This window comes from Somniosus microcephalus, unplaced genomic scaffold (genome assembly GCF_052327205.1).
Source record: "Somniosus microcephalus isolate GS21.2 unplaced genomic scaffold, FLI_Smic_1.0 unresolved_chr7, whole genome shotgun sequence".
NCBI classification, from domain to species: Eukaryota; Metazoa; Chordata; class Chondrichthyes; order Squaliformes; family Somniosidae; genus Somniosus; species Somniosus microcephalus.
In genome coordinates this window covers 14,751,010-14,768,285 of record NW_028225185.1, presented here as the reverse complement: position 1 = coordinate 14,768,285, position 17,276 = coordinate 14,751,010, and the positions used below count along the sequence as shown (strand labels likewise).

General features: G+C 52.5%; 1 protein-coding gene across 6 annotated transcripts in view; it reads right to left on the bottom strand.

The window, feature by feature from the left end:
* The window catches only part of setdb1b (SET domain bifurcated histone lysine methyltransferase 1b), an 88,868-nt gene that overhangs the window by 37,340 nt on the left and 34,252 nt on the right, over nucleotides 1-17,276 (bottom strand). For all 6 annotated transcript variants that reach the window (XM_085978691.1, XM_085978690.1, XM_085978695.1 and 3 more), the window contains 4 exons: nucleotides 17,115-17,247; nucleotides 15,612-15,878; nucleotides 7,196-7,397; nucleotides 1,555-1,628 (listed from right to left, as the gene is read on the bottom strand). In XM_085978691.1, the coding sequence (XP_085834817.1) occupies nucleotides 1,555-1,628; nucleotides 7,196-7,397; nucleotides 15,612-15,878; nucleotides 17,115-17,247 (676 nt within the window). The remainder of the gene's footprint in view (nucleotides 1-1,554; nucleotides 1,629-7,195; nucleotides 7,398-15,611; nucleotides 15,879-17,114; nucleotides 17,248-17,276) is intronic.

The window sequence follows — 17,276 nt, the reverse complement described above, 5'->3', positions numbered from 1 at the left end:
GCCGCACTGTCGGAGGGGCAGTACTGAGGGAGCGCCGGACTGTCGGAGGGGCAATACTGAGGGAGCGCCGCACTGTCGGAGGGGCAATACTGAGGGAGCGCCGCACTGTCGGAGGGGCAGTACTGAGGGAGCGCCAGACTGTCGGAGGGGCAATACTGAGGGAGCGCCGCACTGTCGGAGGGGCGGTACTGAGGGAGCGCCGCACTGTCGGAGGGGCAGTACTGAGGGAGAGCCGCACTGTCGGAGGGGCAGTACTGAGGGAGCGCCGCACTGTCGGAGGGGCAGTACTGAGGGAGCGCCGCACTGTCGGAGGGGCAGTACTGAGGGAGCGCCGCACTGTCGGAGGGGCAGTACTGAGGGAGCGCCGCACTGTCGGAGGGGCAGTACTGAGGGAGCGCCGCACTGTCGGAGGGGCGGTACTGAGGGAGCGCCGCACTGTCGGAGGGGCGGTACTGAGGGAGCGCCGCACTGTCGGAGGGGCGGTACTGAAGGAGCGCCGCACTGTCGGAGGGGCGGTACTGAGGGAGCGCCGCACTGTCGGAGGGGCGGTACTGAGGGAGCGCCGCACTGTCGGAGGGGCGGCACTGAGGGAGCGCCGCACTGTCGGAGGGGCGGCACTGAGGGAGCGCCGCATTGTCGGAGGGGCGGCACTGAGGGAGCGCCGCACTGTCGGAGGGGTAGTACTGAGGGACGCCGCACTGTCGGAGGGGCCGTCTTTCGGATGAGGTTAAAACTGAAACCCCGTCTGCCCTCTCAGATGGACATAATAGATCCCACGGCCAGTGTTGGAGGAAGAGCAGGGGGGAGTTCTCCCCGGTGTCCTGGGGGGTCAATATTTATCCCTCAACCAACAACAAAAGCAGATTATCTGGTCATTTCTTAATGCGGCCCAGTTTGTGGGAGCTTGCTGTGCGCAAATTGGCTGCTAAGCTTCCTACATAATAAGTGGCCACACTTCAAAATGTACTTCAATGGCTGTAAGGCGCTTTGGGACGTCCTGAGATCATGAAAAGCGCTGTAGGAATCAGAGTTCTTTCATTCTCCAGCCCGTTCTTTCCCAAAACTAGAAAGCTGACTCACTCTTTGACCTTTCCCCCCCTCCCCCATCTACAGGAAACTCTCGATTTACCAGCACCTAAATAACCGGAAATCTCTGTTAACCGGCAAAATTCAGGAGTAGGTTCAGGTTAAGTTTTACTTCATATTAGTGGCCGTTCCTGGATCTGTGGCTGTGTAATCGGGGTTCCTGCACTTGTTGCTAAGCAACAGGGACGCTTGGTCTGTGGCCGGGGTTCCTGCAGCTGTTGCTAAGCAACAGGGAAGCCTGGATTTGTTGCTGTGTATGGAGCTCTCGTACCTTTTAAACTATGCCTCTCTGTAATCCGGACTTTTTGATAAACCGGCACCACGCCGGTCCCGTCGGTGCCAGATTTTAAAAAAGTTTCCTGTACAATATCGTGTCTTGCACGCCCAAAACTTGGCGTCACCTCGCTGCTGTTCCTCGATTCAACTGGAGAGCTCCCTATCTAGAGTACAGTCGCACAGGGAACTTACGTGGTCTGCAGACGGGGTACAGCTCCGACAGGCCAACGTAGGAGGCATAACCGTCGTCGAAGAAAATGAGAAACCTGGGAAGAAAGTTGAACCAGAGATTAACACTATCGGCCGCTAGTTTTCAAACTCCTCTCGTGGGGGAACCCTGCAAATAATGACAGACACACCGTGCAAATACTGGCACACGGGACCCCCTCTCCTAACTTCTAAATGATAGGGCCAGCTACACCAAGGAAAACAGTGTTTCTTTTCAATACCCATCTCAATCTAGAAACACCAGGCAAGAAAGGCAGCAAATTGAAAGCTGATGGCCGAAAAACAGGACAGAAAGGAGAAAGAGTTACAAGTAAACCTCTCTCTTATTCATAGAATCTTACCGCACAAGAGGCGGCCATTCGGCCCATCTTTCCAAGTGCCAGCACGTGCACGAGCTCTCCAATTAGTCCCACTCCCCCCCCTGCTCTTTCCCCAGAGCTCTGTAAACTTTTCCTTTTCAAAGTATTTATCCAATTCCCTTTTGAAAGTCACTATTGAATCTGCTTCCACCGCCCTTTCGGGCAGCGCATTCCAGATCACAACAACTTGCTGTTTAATAAAAAATGTCTCCTCATCGCCCCCCTCTGGTCTTCTGCCAATTATCTTCAATCTGTGTCCTCTGGTTACCGACCCTCCTGCCACTGGAAACAGTTTCTCAGTGTTGAATCTCTCAAAACCCCATATAACGCCTCTATTAAATCTCCACCTTAACCTTCTCTGCTCTAAGGAGAACAATTCCAGCTTCTCCAGTCTCTCCACATAACTGAAGTCCCTCGTCCCTGGCACCATTCTGGCAAATCTCCTCTGCCCCCTCTCTAAGATGAAGTTAGCAAGTCACTCCATTTCTAACAATTTAAATCAGAATGTTCAAATCAAGGTAAGCCCATCTCCCGACGACGCATCGTGAAGTTCAGAGTCCTTTGTTAATGCAGGAAGGGCCCAGATTCTGCGCCTGATCTGTGCAGAGTTAGCTACCTCATCGGGGGCGCTATAACTGGGCACGTGGGTGGGGAAGAACCATCCCCCCCTTCCTCTTCTGTTCCTGCTGCCTCTTACTGGGATCTGGTCAACAGCCATCCGCTGTTTCCCTAAATGACCATTCTTCATGGGTGAGCCTCGACAGCAAACAACAAATTGCAGATATAGATCGCCTTTTAGCGTAGTAAAATGTCCCAAGGCGCTTCACAGGAGCGATCATCAAGACAAAATCTAACACCCAACCACACAAGGAGATATTAGGACAGGTGACCAAAAGCTTGGTCAAAGAGGTCGGTTTTAAGGAGCGTCTTAAAGGAGGAGAGAGAGGCGGAGAGGTTTAGGGAGGGAATTCCAGAGCTCGGGGGCCCAGGCGGCTGAAGGCACGGCCGCCAATGGTGGAGCGATGGAAATCGGGGGATGCTCAAGAGGCCAGAATTGGAGGAGCGCAGAGATCTCGGAGGGTTGTGGGGCTGGAGGAGGTTACAGAGATAGGGAGGAGGCGAGGGCCGTGGAGGGATTTGAAAACAAGGATGGGGATTTTGAAATCGCGGCGTTGCTGGACCGGGAGCCAATGTAGGTCAGCGAGCACAGGGGGTGATGGGTGAATGGCAGTTAGGATACGGGACAGCAGAGTTTTGGATTGTCAATTGTGGGGAAGGGGAGGAATAAATCACAGCTGTCCACACACACAGGGGTGATCACTGGGCAGCGATCGCGGACCGATCTGTTGCCCGATTGTCTGACCTCCCCACCAGCGACTCCTTGCCTTGGCAATGAGCACAGTGGCGGCAGCACCATGTGGATCATGGGGCATGCGGCAGTCTCCCTTGGTGGCAGGTCCCGACAGATCCACCTTATAACAATAACTCACTAACGCGCGAGTGCAAACCAATCCACTCGAGATATAAACAAGATACACAAAGGGACTGGCGGCTGTGGAAAAATAAACAATCAATACAGGCCAGTAAGATACGTGGCTAATACCTGCAGGTTTATGTTTATGCTGCGTGTCCTCTTGTATATCAGACGGAAAACATGTTGTTCAGTGGAAGAGTGGGTCACCTTATATTGGAGGATTCGCCCCTGCCATTTTCCTCTCCTGAAGATACGGACACCTGCCGGGGTAGCATTCCACGGGCGCCAACTAGCCATCCGCATCCGGCTCACCCAAGTTTGCAGACGACACAAAGCTGGGTGGGCGTGTGTGCTGTGAGGAGGATGCCGAGAAACTCCAGGATGATTTGGACAGGTTGGGTGATTGGGCAGAAGCATGGCAGGTGCAATGTAACGTGGATAAATGAAAGGTTATCCACTTTGGTGCCAAAAACAGGAAGGCAGATTATTATCTGAACGGCAATAGATTGGGAGAAGGGGAAGTGCAACGAGACCTGGGTATCCTTGTGCACCAGTCGCTGAAGGTAAGCATGCAGGTGCAGCAGGCGGTTAAGAAGGCAAATGGTATGTTGGCCTTCATAGCGAGAGGATTCGAGTACAGGAGCAAGGATGTCTTGCTGCAGTCGTACAGGGCCTTGGTGAGACCACACCTTGAGTATTGTGTGCAGTTTTGGTCGCCTTATCTGAGGAAGGATGTTCTTGCCATGGAGGGAGTGCAGCGAAGATTCACCAGGCTGATACCTGGGATGGCAGGAATGATGTATGAGGAGAGATTGGATCGATTCGGCTTATACTCGCTGGAGTTTAGAAGAATGAGAGGGGATCTCATTGAAACTTATAAAATTCTAACAGGACTGGACAGACTAGATGCAGGAAGGATGTTCCCGATGGTCGGGGAGTCCAGAACCAGGGGTCACAGTCTAAGGATAAGGGGTAGGCCATTTAGGACTGAAATGAGGAGGAATTTCTTCACCCAGAGAGTGGTGAACCTGTGGAATTCTCTACCACAGAAGGCAGTAGAGGCCAATTCATTAAGAAATATATCTAACTCCTTCTTGAATATATTTAAGGCTAAAGGGATCGAGGGATATGGGGAGAAAGCAGGGACAGGGTACTGAATTTGGATGATCAGCCATGATCGCATTGAATGGCGGAGCAGGCTCGAGGGGCCGAATGGCCTACTCCTGCTCCTATCTTCTTTGTTTCTATGTTTCACAGTTGAGCCTGGACAGAGAGAGTGGCTGCAAGCTGTTTGAGAGCCCACCACGGACAGGCCCGACCCTGTCCTCGCACAGGCGCACTCTCCAGCAGCAGTCAGCGATCACAAAAAGACAGGCTCGCATTTCTCCAGCGCCTTTCACGACCACCGGACGTCCCAAAGCACTTTACAGCCAATGAAGTACTTTTTTTCCCCCAAGTGTGGTCACTGTTGTAATGCAGGAAACGCGGCAGCCAATTTGCGCATAGCAAGCTCCCACAAACAGCAATGTGATAAATGACCAGATCATCTGTTTTTAGTGATGTTGGTTGAGGGATAAATATTGGCCCCAGGACACCGGGGAGAACTCCCCCTGCTCTTCTTCCAATAGTGGCCGAGGGATCTTTTACATCCACCTGAGAGAGCAGACGGGGCCTCGGTTTAACGTCTCATCCGAAAGACGGTACCTCTGACTGTGCGGCACTCCCTCAGTACTGCCTCTCCGACAGTTACGCCCTCCGACAGTGCGGCGCTCCCTCAGTACTGCCCCTCTGACTGTGCGGCACTCCCTCAGTACTGCCCCTCCGACAGTTACGCCCTCCGACAGTGCGGCGCTCCCTCAGTACTGCCCCTCTGACTGTGCGGCACTCCCTCAGTACTGCCCCTCCGACAGTTACGCCCTCCGACAGTGCGGCGCTCCCTCAGTACCGCCCCTCCGACAGCGCGGCGCTCCCTCAGTACCGCCCCTCCGACAGTGCGGCGCTCCCTCAGTACTGCCCCTCCGACAGTGCGGCGCTCCCTCAGTACCGCCCCTCCGACAGTGCGGCGCTCCCTCAGTACCGCCCCTCCGACAGTGCGGCGCTCCCTCAGTACCGCCCCTCCGACAGGGCGGCGCTCCCTCAGTACCGCCCCTCCGACAGTGCTGCGCTCCCTCAGTACCGCCCCTCCGACAGTGCGGCGCTCCCTCAGTACCGCCCCTCCGACAGTGCGGCGCTCCCTCAGTACCGCCCCTCCGACAGAGTTCTCCCCGGTGCCTTAGTCCAATATTTCTCCCTCAACCAACATCATCTGGTCATTATCTCATTGCTGTGTGTAAATTGGTTGCCGCGTTTCCTACATTACAACAGTGATCACACTTCAAAAAGTACTTCATTGGCTGTAAAAAGCGCTTCGGGACGTCCTGAGGTGGTGAAAGGCGCTGGAGAAATGCAAGTCTTTCTTTTCCGTTCGAGGAGCCACAGGTTGCTACGATGCTGAGAAATTACCGGTGAATCGTCCTCTATTCTGCACCACCAGTGCTGTCACAGACGCATTGGTACCAAAACACTGCCATATATTCATCATCACAGACTGCCAGCACCACCAGTGGAACTGCTGGTACTGCACCCTAGTGTTAACACAGCTCACAATGCTCTCTACAGACACAGTCCAAGCATGACTCGCCCACTCCCTAACGCTGGAACCTCCTCCAGCCCTACAAACAATGTTCCCTCTCGTTTGTCTTGGCCCGCGCGGCCCTTTTGATTCCGCGTTTGCGCGTTTTTTCGATTTATAAGCCGGCTCACGGCCTGCGCGGGGACCTGCGCGGCCTCGAGGGAACATTGCCTCGCGGGACTCTCCCGAGATCTCTGTGCTCCTCCAACTCTGGCCTTGTGTCCATCTCCCCCCACCATTGGCGGCCGTGCCTTCAGCTACCTGGGCCCTGAGCTCTGGAATTCCCTCCCTAAACCTCTCCGTCTCTCTCTCTCCTCCTTTAAGACGTTCCTTAAAACCGACCTCTTTGACCCAGATTTTGTTCACCTGTCCTAATATCTCTTCATGCGGCTCGGTGTCAAATTTTGTCTGATAATCGCTCCTGTGAAGCGCCCTGGGGCATTTTACTACCTGGGATGGCAGGAATGACGTATGAGGAGAGATTGGGTCGATTGGGCTTATATTCGCTGGAGTTTAGAAGAATGAGAGGGGATCTCATTGAAACTTATAAAATTCTAACAGGACTAGACAGACTAGATGCAGGAAGGATGTTCCTGATGGTCGGGGGAGTCCAGAACCAGGGGTCTCAGTCTAAGGATAAGGGGTAAGCCATTTAGGACTGAGATGAGGAGGAATTTCTTCACCCAGAGAGTGGTGAACCTGTGGAATTCTCTACCACAGAAGGCAGTAGAGGCCAATTCATTAAATATATTCAAGAAGGAGTTAGATATATTTCTTAAGGCTAAAGGGATCAAGGGATATGGGGAGAAGGCAGGGACAGGGTACTGAATTTGGATGATCAGCCATGATCTCATTGAATGGCGGAACAGGCTCGAGGGGCCGAATGGCCGACTCCTGCTCCTATCTTTTACGTTAAAGGCGCTATATAAATGGAAGTTGCTGTTGTGGCAAGGGAGAAATCTAGAACTGTGTTGCTGGGCGTTTAGACCGCAGCTCAAATGGACGACACGAGTTCCTTAATATCCCTCGGTCACCGTTCCGCGTTTACCCACATCCCGGCGACAAAGACCGACCCGCCAGCCGGCGGTGGGGCTGCCTTACCGCGTCTTGTTCTTGTTGTTCGGGGTCTCCGCCACGATGCCCGCGTACAGCCAGACCGAGTTGCCATCCTTGTACTTGGCGACGACGCGGCTCCCCACCATGAGCCGGTCGGCCGAAGGGTGGTAGTCGTAGGCGATGTGGTTCCCCGACAGCAGGCTCTTGCCTTTGTTGTCAAACTTCACTTTGTATTTATTGAGGTTGCCTGGTTTGGAGACAGAAAGGGGTGTCAAATAAATCCGTGACTTTGTTGCCCGTGCAAATTGGCAATAAAACTTTTGTTATAAAAAAAAAAGCACTTTGCCCGCTGCTCGAGTTGCTTCTGATTTTTTCTGTGCAAGTATACAAAGAATGTACAGCACAGAAACAGGCCATTCGGCCCATCTGCTCCGTGCCGGTGTTTATGCTCCACACCAGCCTCCTCCCGCCCCGCTTCATCTCACCCTATCAGCATCACCCTCTATTCCTTTCGCCCTCGTGTGTTAATCCAGCTTCCCCTTAAATGCATCTATACTACAGGAATCTCTTGTTTATCCGGCACCGACGGGACCGGCGTGGTGCCGGTTTATCAAAAAGTCCGGATTACAGAGAGGTATAGTTAAAAGGTACAACAGTTCCGTACACAGCAACAAATTCAGGCTTCCTTGTTGCTTAGCAACAGCTGCAGGAACCCCGGCCACAAGATCCAGGCGTCCCTGTTGCTTAGCAACAGGTGCAGGAACCCGGCCACAAGATCCAGGCGTCCCTGTTGCTTAGCAACAGGTGCAGGAACCCCGGCCACAAGATCCAGGCGTCCCTGTTGCTTAGCAACAGGTGCAGGAGCCCCGGTTACACGGCCACAGATCCAGGAACGGCCACTAATATGAAGTAAAACTTACCTGAACCTACTCCTGAATTTTGTCGGTTAACAGAGGTTTCCGGTTATTTAGATGCCGGTAAATCGAGAGTTTCCTGTATTCGCCTCAACCACTCCCTGTGGCAGCGAGTTCCACATTCTCACCACTCTCTGGGTAAAGAAGTTTCTCCCGAATTCCCTATTGGATTTATTAGTGACTATCTGATATTTATGGCCCCTGGTGTTGGTCTCTCCTACAGATGCAGGGATTGAATATAGATTAAAATAGGAGGCGTCCCCATCACGAGTGGGTAAAGTTCTCTGCATTCCTCCAATTCCGGCCTCTCGCGCATCCCCCAATTTCCATCGCTCCACCATTAGCGGCCGTGCCTTCAGCCGCCTGGGTCCTAAGCTCTGGAATTCTCGCCCTAAACCTCTCCGCCTCTCTCTTCTCCCTTGAGACGCTCCTTAAAACCGACCTCTTTGACCAAGCTTTTGGTCACCTGTCCTAATATCTCCTTATGTGGCTCAGGGTCAAATTTTGTTAACACTCCTGTGAAGCGCCTTGGGATGTTTTACTATGTTAAAGGTGCTGTATAAATGTAGGTTGTTGTTAAAGAGCCCAGTCAGGAGCTGGGCCATACAGATTAGGAAGGTCCCAAGTGTCTGCTGAGTCGGGTAATGGTCAAGCAGAGCCGTGACAGGGCGCTACACCTGCGGTTGCCGATGCGTCCTCTAAACAGGAAAGGCTTTGAGGCGGGAGCACATAATCGGGGGGGGGGGGGGGGGTAGAGAAAAACAATCAGCGCACGGGAGACATTGGACCAGGGAGGCATCGCAGGACTGCACTCAGCTATGATGGTCGAACAGCCCACTCGGTACACGTGCGCACACCACCACCCCCCCCCCCCCCACCCCGCCGGAAATATACAATCAGGAAATATGCAGGGGCGCGCATCCGTTGGGGCACGAATTATGGGAATCGCGGGCACTCTCCCCAGGAAAGTACACGTGCTTAAAATTAACGCCGTCTCCTGGCGGATGAGGCTTCACACCATGTGGGTGTCAGCGGTGGGGGGGGGGGGGGGGGATTAGAACGGTTGCTGGCTCGGCAGTGGTGCCTCCATGGTCGAAGAGCCGGCTGACTGCCACTGTTTAGGCTGGAGTGTGAAGGAGATGAGGAGGGGGATCCCAGCACCCATGGACCCACATCAGAAACCGCAGGTGTAGCGCCCCGTCATAGGGCAGAGGATGTTCCACGTATCCCATGAAAAGGCAGGCAAAGCTAGGGCCCATGCGGGTTCCCATAGCAACACATTTAATTTGGAGTCAAAGGAGAGGTTGTTCAATGTGAGAACAAGTTCAGCCAGGCGGAGGAGGGTGGTGGTGGATGGGGACTGGTTGGGCCTCTGTTCAAGGAAGAAGTGGAGCGCCCGAAGGCCGTCCTTGTGGGGGATGGCAGTGTCGAGGGACTGGACGTCCATGGTGAACTGAGGCAGTTAGGGCCAGGAAACTGTTAAAACAGTGGAGGAAGAGTCACAAATGTAAGTGGGAAAAGACTGGACAAGGGGAGAAAAATAGAGAGTCAAGGTAGGACAGAATCAGTTCCGTGGGGCAAGAACAGGCTGAAATCATGGGTCTACCAGGGAGGTCTTGTTTGTGGATCTTGGGAAGGGCGTAGAAGCGGACTGGGCGGGGTATCGGGGTCTATGAGTTTGGAGGCCGTGGTGGCGGCGGGGGGAGCTCTCCAGAGGAGATGAGGCGCTTCACAGGAGCGTTAAGAAACAACATTTGGCATCGAGCCCCTGTGGCCATCACCCTCTCCAACAGATATACCACTTTGAGTACTGTTGGGGGGGGGGGGGGGGGATGGCTTATCAGAGGAAGGCAGCAGCAGCCAACTTCCTGGCACCAGGGGTGGCTCTGCAGCACAGAATGGGAGGAAAAAGAGGGGTAGAGCTATAGTAATAGGGGATTCAATTGTAAGGGGAATACATAGGCGTTTCTGCGGCCGCAAACGAGACTCCAGGATGGTGTGTTGCCTCCCTGGTGCAAGGGTCAAGGATGTCTCCGAGCGGCTGCAGAACATCTTGAAAGGGGAGGGTGAACAGCCAGTTGTCGTGGTGCATATAGGCACCAACGATATAGGTAAAAAGCGTGATGAGCTCCTAAATGTGGAATATAGGGAGTTAGGAGGTAAATTAAAAAACAGGACCTCAAAGGTAGTAATCTCAGGATTGCTACCAGTGCCATGTGCTAGTCAGAGTAGAAATAGAAGAATACTTCAGATGAATACGTGGCTAGAGGAATGGTGCCAGGGGGAGGGATTCAAGTTCCTGGGACATTGAACCGGTTCTGGGGGAGGTGGGACCAGTTCAAACCGGACTGTCTGCACCTGGGCAGGGCTGGAACCGATGTCCTAGGGGGAGTGTTTGCTAGTGCTGTGGGGGAGGGCTTCAACTAAAATGGAAGGGGGTTGGGAATCTGAGCAGGGAGACAGAGGAAAGGGAAACAAGGATAAAAGCAAAAGATAGGAAGGAGAAAAACAAAAATGGCAGTCAGAGAAATCAACGGTTTAAATCAAACGTGGCCACAGTAAATAATAATTCTAATAGGTCTAAGAGCGTTAAAAAAACAAGACTGAAGGCTTTCTGTCTTAATGAGAGGAGCATTTGTAATAAGGTGGATGAATTGACTGCGCAAATAGAGGTAAGCGAATATGATTTGGTTGGGATTACGGAAACGTGGCTCAAGGATGGCCAAGACTGGGAACTCAACATCCAGGGGTATTCAATATTCAGGAAAGATAGGCAAAAAGGAAAGGGAGGAGGGGTAGCATTACTGGTTAAAGAAGGGATTAACACAATTGTAATGAAGGATATTAGCTCTGATGAGGTGGAATCTGTATGGGTAGAATTGAGAAATACTAAGGGGAAAAAAACGTTAGTGGGAGTGGTTTATAGACCTCCAAACAGTAACGCAGAGGTTGGGGATGGCATTAAAAGGGAAATTAAAGAAGCCTGCAATAAGGGCACAGCAGTCATCATGGGTGACTTTAATCTACATATAGATTGGGCTAACCAAATTAGTAACAATACTGTGGAGGAGGAATTCCTGGAGTGTTTACGGGATGGTTTCCTGGACCAATATGTCGAGGAACCAACCAGAGATCAGGCCATCTTAGACTGAGTATTATGTAACGAGAAAGGATTAATTAGCAATCTTGTTGTACGAGGCCCCTTGGGTCAGAGCGATCATATGATCGAACTCTTCATTAAGATGGAGAATGAAGTAGTTGACTCAGAAACTAGGGTCCTCAATTTAAATAAAGGAAACTACGATGGTCTGAGGAGCGAGTTGGGTAGGATTGATTGGGTAATGGCGCTCAAAGGGTTGACGGTGGACAGGCAATGGCAAACATTCAAAGACCGAATGGATGAACTACAGAAGTTGTTCATCCCAGTTTGGCATAAATATAAAACAAAAAAAGGTGACTCAACCGTGGCTAACAAGGGAAATTAGGGATCGAATAAGATCCAAGGAGAGGACCTACAAATTGGCCAGAAAAAGCAATAATCCTGAGGATTGGGAGCAGTTTAGGATTCAACAAAGGAGGACAAAGGGATTAATTAAGAAAGGGAAAATAGAATATGAGAGTAAGCTTGCATGGAACATAAAAACTGACTGTAAAAGCTTTTATAGATATGTGAAGAGAAAAAGATTGGTGAAGTCAAGCGTAGGTCCCTTGCAGTCAGAATCAGGGGAATTTATAATGGGGAGCAGAGAAATGGCAGACCAACTAAATACATATTTTGGTTCTGTCTTCACAAAGGAGGACACAAATAACCTCCCAGAAATACCACGGAACATAGGGTCTGATGAATGGGAGGAACTGAAAGAAATCAGTATTTGTAGGGAAATGGTGTTAGGAAAATTGATGGGACTGAAGGCCGATAAATCCCCAGGGCCTGATAATCTACATCCCAGGGTACTTAAGGAAGTGGCCCTAGAAATAGTAGATGCATTGCTGGTCATCTTCCAGAACTCGATAGACTCTGGAACAGTACCCATGGATTGGAGGGTAGCTAATGTTACCCCACTATTCAAAAAAGGTGGCTGAGAAAAAACGGGGAATTATAGACCGGTAAGCCTGACATCGGTAGTAGGGAAAATGCTAGAGTCCATTATAAAAGATGTAATAGCAGAGCGCTTGGAAAGCAGTGACAGGATCGGACAAAGTCAACATGGATTTACAAAAGGTAAATCATGCTTGACTAATCTACTGGAATTTTTTGAAGATGTAACTGGTAAAATAGATAAGGGAGAACCAGTGGATGTAGTGTATTTGGACTTTCAGAAGGCATTCGATAAGGTCCCGCATAAGAGGTTAGCGTGCAAAATTAAGGCACATGGGATTGGGGGCAAGGTATTGACTTGGATGGAGAACTGGTTGGCGGACAGAAAGCAAAGAGTTGGAATAAACGGGTCGTTTTCCGAGTGGCAGGCAGTGACTACTAGTGGGGTACTGCAAGGATCGGTCCTAGGACCCCAGCTGTTCACAATATATATTAATGATCTGGACGAGGGAAATGGATGTAATATCTCCAAATTTGCAGACGACACAAAGCTGGGTGGGAGGGTATGCTGTGAGGAGGATGTCGTGAAACTCCAGTACGATTTGGACAGTTGGGTGATTGGGCAGAAACATGGCAAATGCACTATAATGTGGATAAATGTGAGGTTATCCACTTTGGTGGCAAAAACAGGAAGGCAGATTATCTGAATGGCAATAGATTGGGAGAAGGGGAAGTGCAAAGAGACCTGGGTGTTCTTGTGCACCAGTCGCTGAAGGTAAGCATGCAGGTGCAGTAGGCGGTTAAGGCGGCAAATGGTATGTTGGCCTTCGTAGCAAGAGGGTTCGAGTACAAGAACAAGGATGTCTTGCTGCAGTTGTACAGGGCCTTGGTGAGACCGCATCTTGAGTATTGTGTGCAGTTTTGGTCACCTTACCTGAAGAAGGACGTTCTTGCCATGGAGGGAGTGCAGCGAAGATTCACCAGGCTGATACCTGGGATGGCAGGAATGACGTACGAGGAGAGATTGTGTCAATTGGGCTTATACTCACTGGAGTTTAGAAGATTGAGAGGGGATCTCATCGAAACCTATAAAATTCTGACAGGACTAGACAGACTAGATGCAGAAAGGATGTTTCTGATGGCCGGGGAGTCCAGAACCAGGGGTCATAGTCTAAGGATAAGGGGTAAGCCATTTAGGACTGAAATGAGGAGGAATTTCTTCACCCAGAGAGTGGTGAACCTGTGGAATTCTCTACCACAGAGGGTGGTGGAGGCCAGTTCATTAAATATATTGAAGAAAGAGTTGGATATATTTCTTGAGGCTAAAGGGATCAAGGGATATGGGGAGAAGGCAGGGACAGGGTACTGAATTTGGATGATCAGCCATGATCTCATTGAATGGCGGAGCAGGCTCGAGGGGCCGAATGGCCGACTCCTGCTCCTATCTTCCATGTTTCTATAAGGAGATATTAGGGACAGGTAACCAAAAGCTTGGCCCTGTTCCTGGGACTAGGGACAGGGTCACTGGCAAGGCTTGGAAGCTAAGCAGAGCCAGGCCTGGTTAGTACCTGGAGGGGTGACCATCAGGGAAGACCAGATGCAGAAGGTCACGGAAGGAGCCCCGCGAGGGGCGGCTGGTGAGAATGTCACGGAAGGAGCCCCACGAGGGGCGGCTGGTGAGAAGGTCACGGAAGGAGCCCCGCGAGGGGCGGCTGGTGAGAAGGTCACGGAAGGAGCCCCGCGAGGGGCGGCTGTTGAGAAGGTCACGGAAGGAGCCCCGCGAGGGGCGGCTGGTGAGCAGGCCCGGGCGTTGGGCTGAAGATTGTCGGACAGGAGGAATGGTGGAAATGGAATGGCGGCGCGCACAGACGCAGCGGCTTTGCTTCTCCCAGGACGGTGCTATTTACGTTTAATGTAAATGTTATTTGTACTAGACTCATGGGAGCTTGCAAGATCACATTTCGTTGTTCATGTACTTGTACAATGACAATAAAGTTGAATTATTATTAAGAGGTCAGTTTTAAGGAGCGTCTTGAAAGAGGCGGAGAGGTTTAGGGAGGGAATTCCAGAGCTACCTTCCCGTCAAGAGAAGAGGGAAATAAAATATACAATGGCCCGGCATTTGCGGCGGTTAATTACCCCTTTGGAACTGACCGCAACTTTAGGATGTAGCGCATGCGCATCAAAACATGGAAATCCCGAAGCTGCGGTCAGTCAATCACTGCTCCGACACTGGCTGCACTGTGGCCAGGCTGCTCCCCGCACCCCCAGCCCCGCCCCATAGCCAGCAATCAGTATCATCGGGAAAATCAGCGCAACTGGCAAAAACTTGGGCTTTTCCCGCAGTAATATCGCTGTTAAATACCCCATTAAACGTTGGCCATGTTGGATTAGGTGCACCTGGAGTATTGACGGCTAAACAAAGGTTATGGCCCTGAAAAACTTTGTGGAGTGTCAATTTTTCTCCATTATAATATAAATTACAATTAAGAAACTTAAAAAAAAAAATTATATATATATATTTTTTTCAGAAGTTTGTTCAGATTTATTTCAGGCTCTGCCTTAACCCCACGCGAGAACCCAATCTTTTTTTGCTCGCGGTAACATTTAAAAAAAAAGTCAGAATAAAAGCAGGTTCTCGTTTCCTGCTCCCCTGTCTGCGGGGATTCTGCCTTGTGATTGGCTGCTTAAGACAGCTTGTGGCAGTCACAGCAGCTCGCGCTATGGGGACTCCCAGCGCTACACCACATGGAATCTTGAGTATTGTGTGCAGTTTTGGTCGCTTTATCTGAGGAAGGATGTTCTTGCCATGGAGGGAGTGCAGCGAAGATTCACCAGGCTGATACCTGGGATGGCAGGAATGATGTATGAGGAGAGATTGGGTCGATTGGGCTTGTACTCGCTGGAGTTTAGAAGAATGAGAGGGGATCTCATTGAAACTTATAACATTCTGACAGGACTAGATGCAGGAAGGATGTTCCTGATGGCGGGAGAGTCCAGAACCAGGGGTCACAGTCTAAGGATAAGGGGTAAGCCATTTAGGACAGAGATGAGGAGGAATTTCTTCACCCAGAGAGTGGTGAACCTGTGGAATTCTCTACCACAGAAGGCAGTAGAGGCCAATTCATTAAATATATTCAAGAAGGAGTTGGATATATTTCTTAAGGCTAAAGGGATCAAGGGATATGGGGAGAAGGCAGGGACAGGGTACTGAATTTGGATGATCAGCCATGATCTCATTGAATGGCGGAGCAGGCTCGAGGGGCCGAATGGCCTACTCCTGCTCCTTGTTTCTATGTCTCAACTGCAAGTCGAAAAAGGCAAACTTCTTGGGCAGCTTTCTTCGGGGCCAAGGCGAACACCTTTACTTGGCCGCCGGCCGCAAATTCCAGGCCATTCGTGCAAAAAAAAAAGTTGCTCGCTTCGGCTCCTTTCGAGCCATGCTGTCCGTTTTCAATGTGCACAGTCAAATCGTGCAACAGCGCAACGCCACTGAAAGGGCACTTACCCGCTGTTACGATGGCGATCAGCGCCCCTTTATGCCACGTTTTCGTCCGTTTCTTGCCCAGGATCCTCATGCCCATGAACAGGTCGCCGTCCTTCACCACCTCCCCGTCCTCCGTGACCGTGGTCACCTGCTGGGCATTGCCCGAGGGGGCAGGCGGGGCGGGCTGGCGGGCTGGCCGGGGATGGGTGCTGCAGGTGGAGGAGAGGGTGCTCGTAGGGGAAGACGGCATGGAAACGGTGGGGCCAGGCTGTCCGCTCTTCTCGGGCTCTGAGACAACCAAGGGTACAGAAACAGATTGTTTAAATCAGAGACTCGAGCACAAAAATCTAGTCTGACACTCCAGTGCAGTGCTGAGGGAGTGCTGCACTGTTGGAGATGCTGACTTTCGAATGAGATAGATAGACAGGGTCCATTTCTTTCTTAGAGGGAAGGGTTTCAGCCGTGGCTCAGTGGGTAGCACTCTCTCTCGCCTCTGAGTCAGAAGGTTGTGGGTTCGAGCCCCACTCCAGAGACTCGAGCTCACAATCCAGGTCGACACTCCCAGTGCGGTACGGAGGGAGCGCCGCACTGTCGGAGGGGCTGTACCGAGGGAGCGCCGCACTGTCGGAGGGGCGGTACCGAGGGAGCGCCGCACTGTCGGAGGGGCGGTACCGAGGGAGCGCCGCACTGTCGGAGGGGCGGTACCGAGGGAGCGCCGCACTGTCGGAGGGGCGGTACCGAGGGAGCGCCGCACTGTCGGAGGGGCGGTACCGAGGGAGCGCCGCACTGTCGGAGGGGCGGTACCGAGGGAGCGCCGCACTGTCGGAGGGGCGGTACCGAGGGAGCGCCGCACGGTCGGAGGGGCGGTACCGAGGGAGCACCGCACGGTCGGAGGGGCGGTACCGAGGGAGCGCCGCACGGTCGGAGGGGCGGTACCGAGGGAGAGCCGCACGGTCGGAGGGGCGGTACCGAGGGAGAGCCGCACGGTCGGAGGGGCGGTACCGAGGGAGCGCCGCACGGTCGGAGGGGCGGTACCGAGGGAGCGCCGCACGGTCGGAGGGGCGGTACCGAGGGAGCGCCGCACGGTCGGAGGGGCGGTACCGAGGGAGCGCCGCACGGTCGGAGGGGCGGTACCGAGGGAGCGCCGCACGGTCGGAGGGGCGGTACCGAGGGAACGCCGCACGGTCGGAGGGGCAGTACCGAGGGAGCGCCACACTGTCGGAGGGGCAGTACTGAGGGAGCGCCGCACGGTCGGAGGGGCGGTACCGAGGGAGCGCCGCACTGTCGGAGCTGCTGTCTTTCCGATGAGACGTTAAACCGAGGCCCCGTCTGCCCTCTCAGGTGGACGTAAATGATCCACGGCCGCTATTGGAAGAAGAGCAGGGGGAGTTCTCCCCGGTGTCCCGAGGCCAATATTTATCCCTCAACCAACATCACTAAAAAACAGATTATTTGGTCAGACGTGAAAGAGGCTGTAGAGGTGCAAGTCTCTCTTTTTACACTATGCTGATAGCTTAAACTGACCTGCTTGTGTGGTCACAGTGCGGAGCAGTCCCGAGGAAGGGGTCACTGTGGGCGGTGGCTTCCTGGAAACGGCCTCCACAAACTTCTGAACGTCCCGGGCAGACTTTCGCATTGCCGCCATAGCGTCCCGCAGCTAGCCAGAGGGAGATGGGCATTATAAAA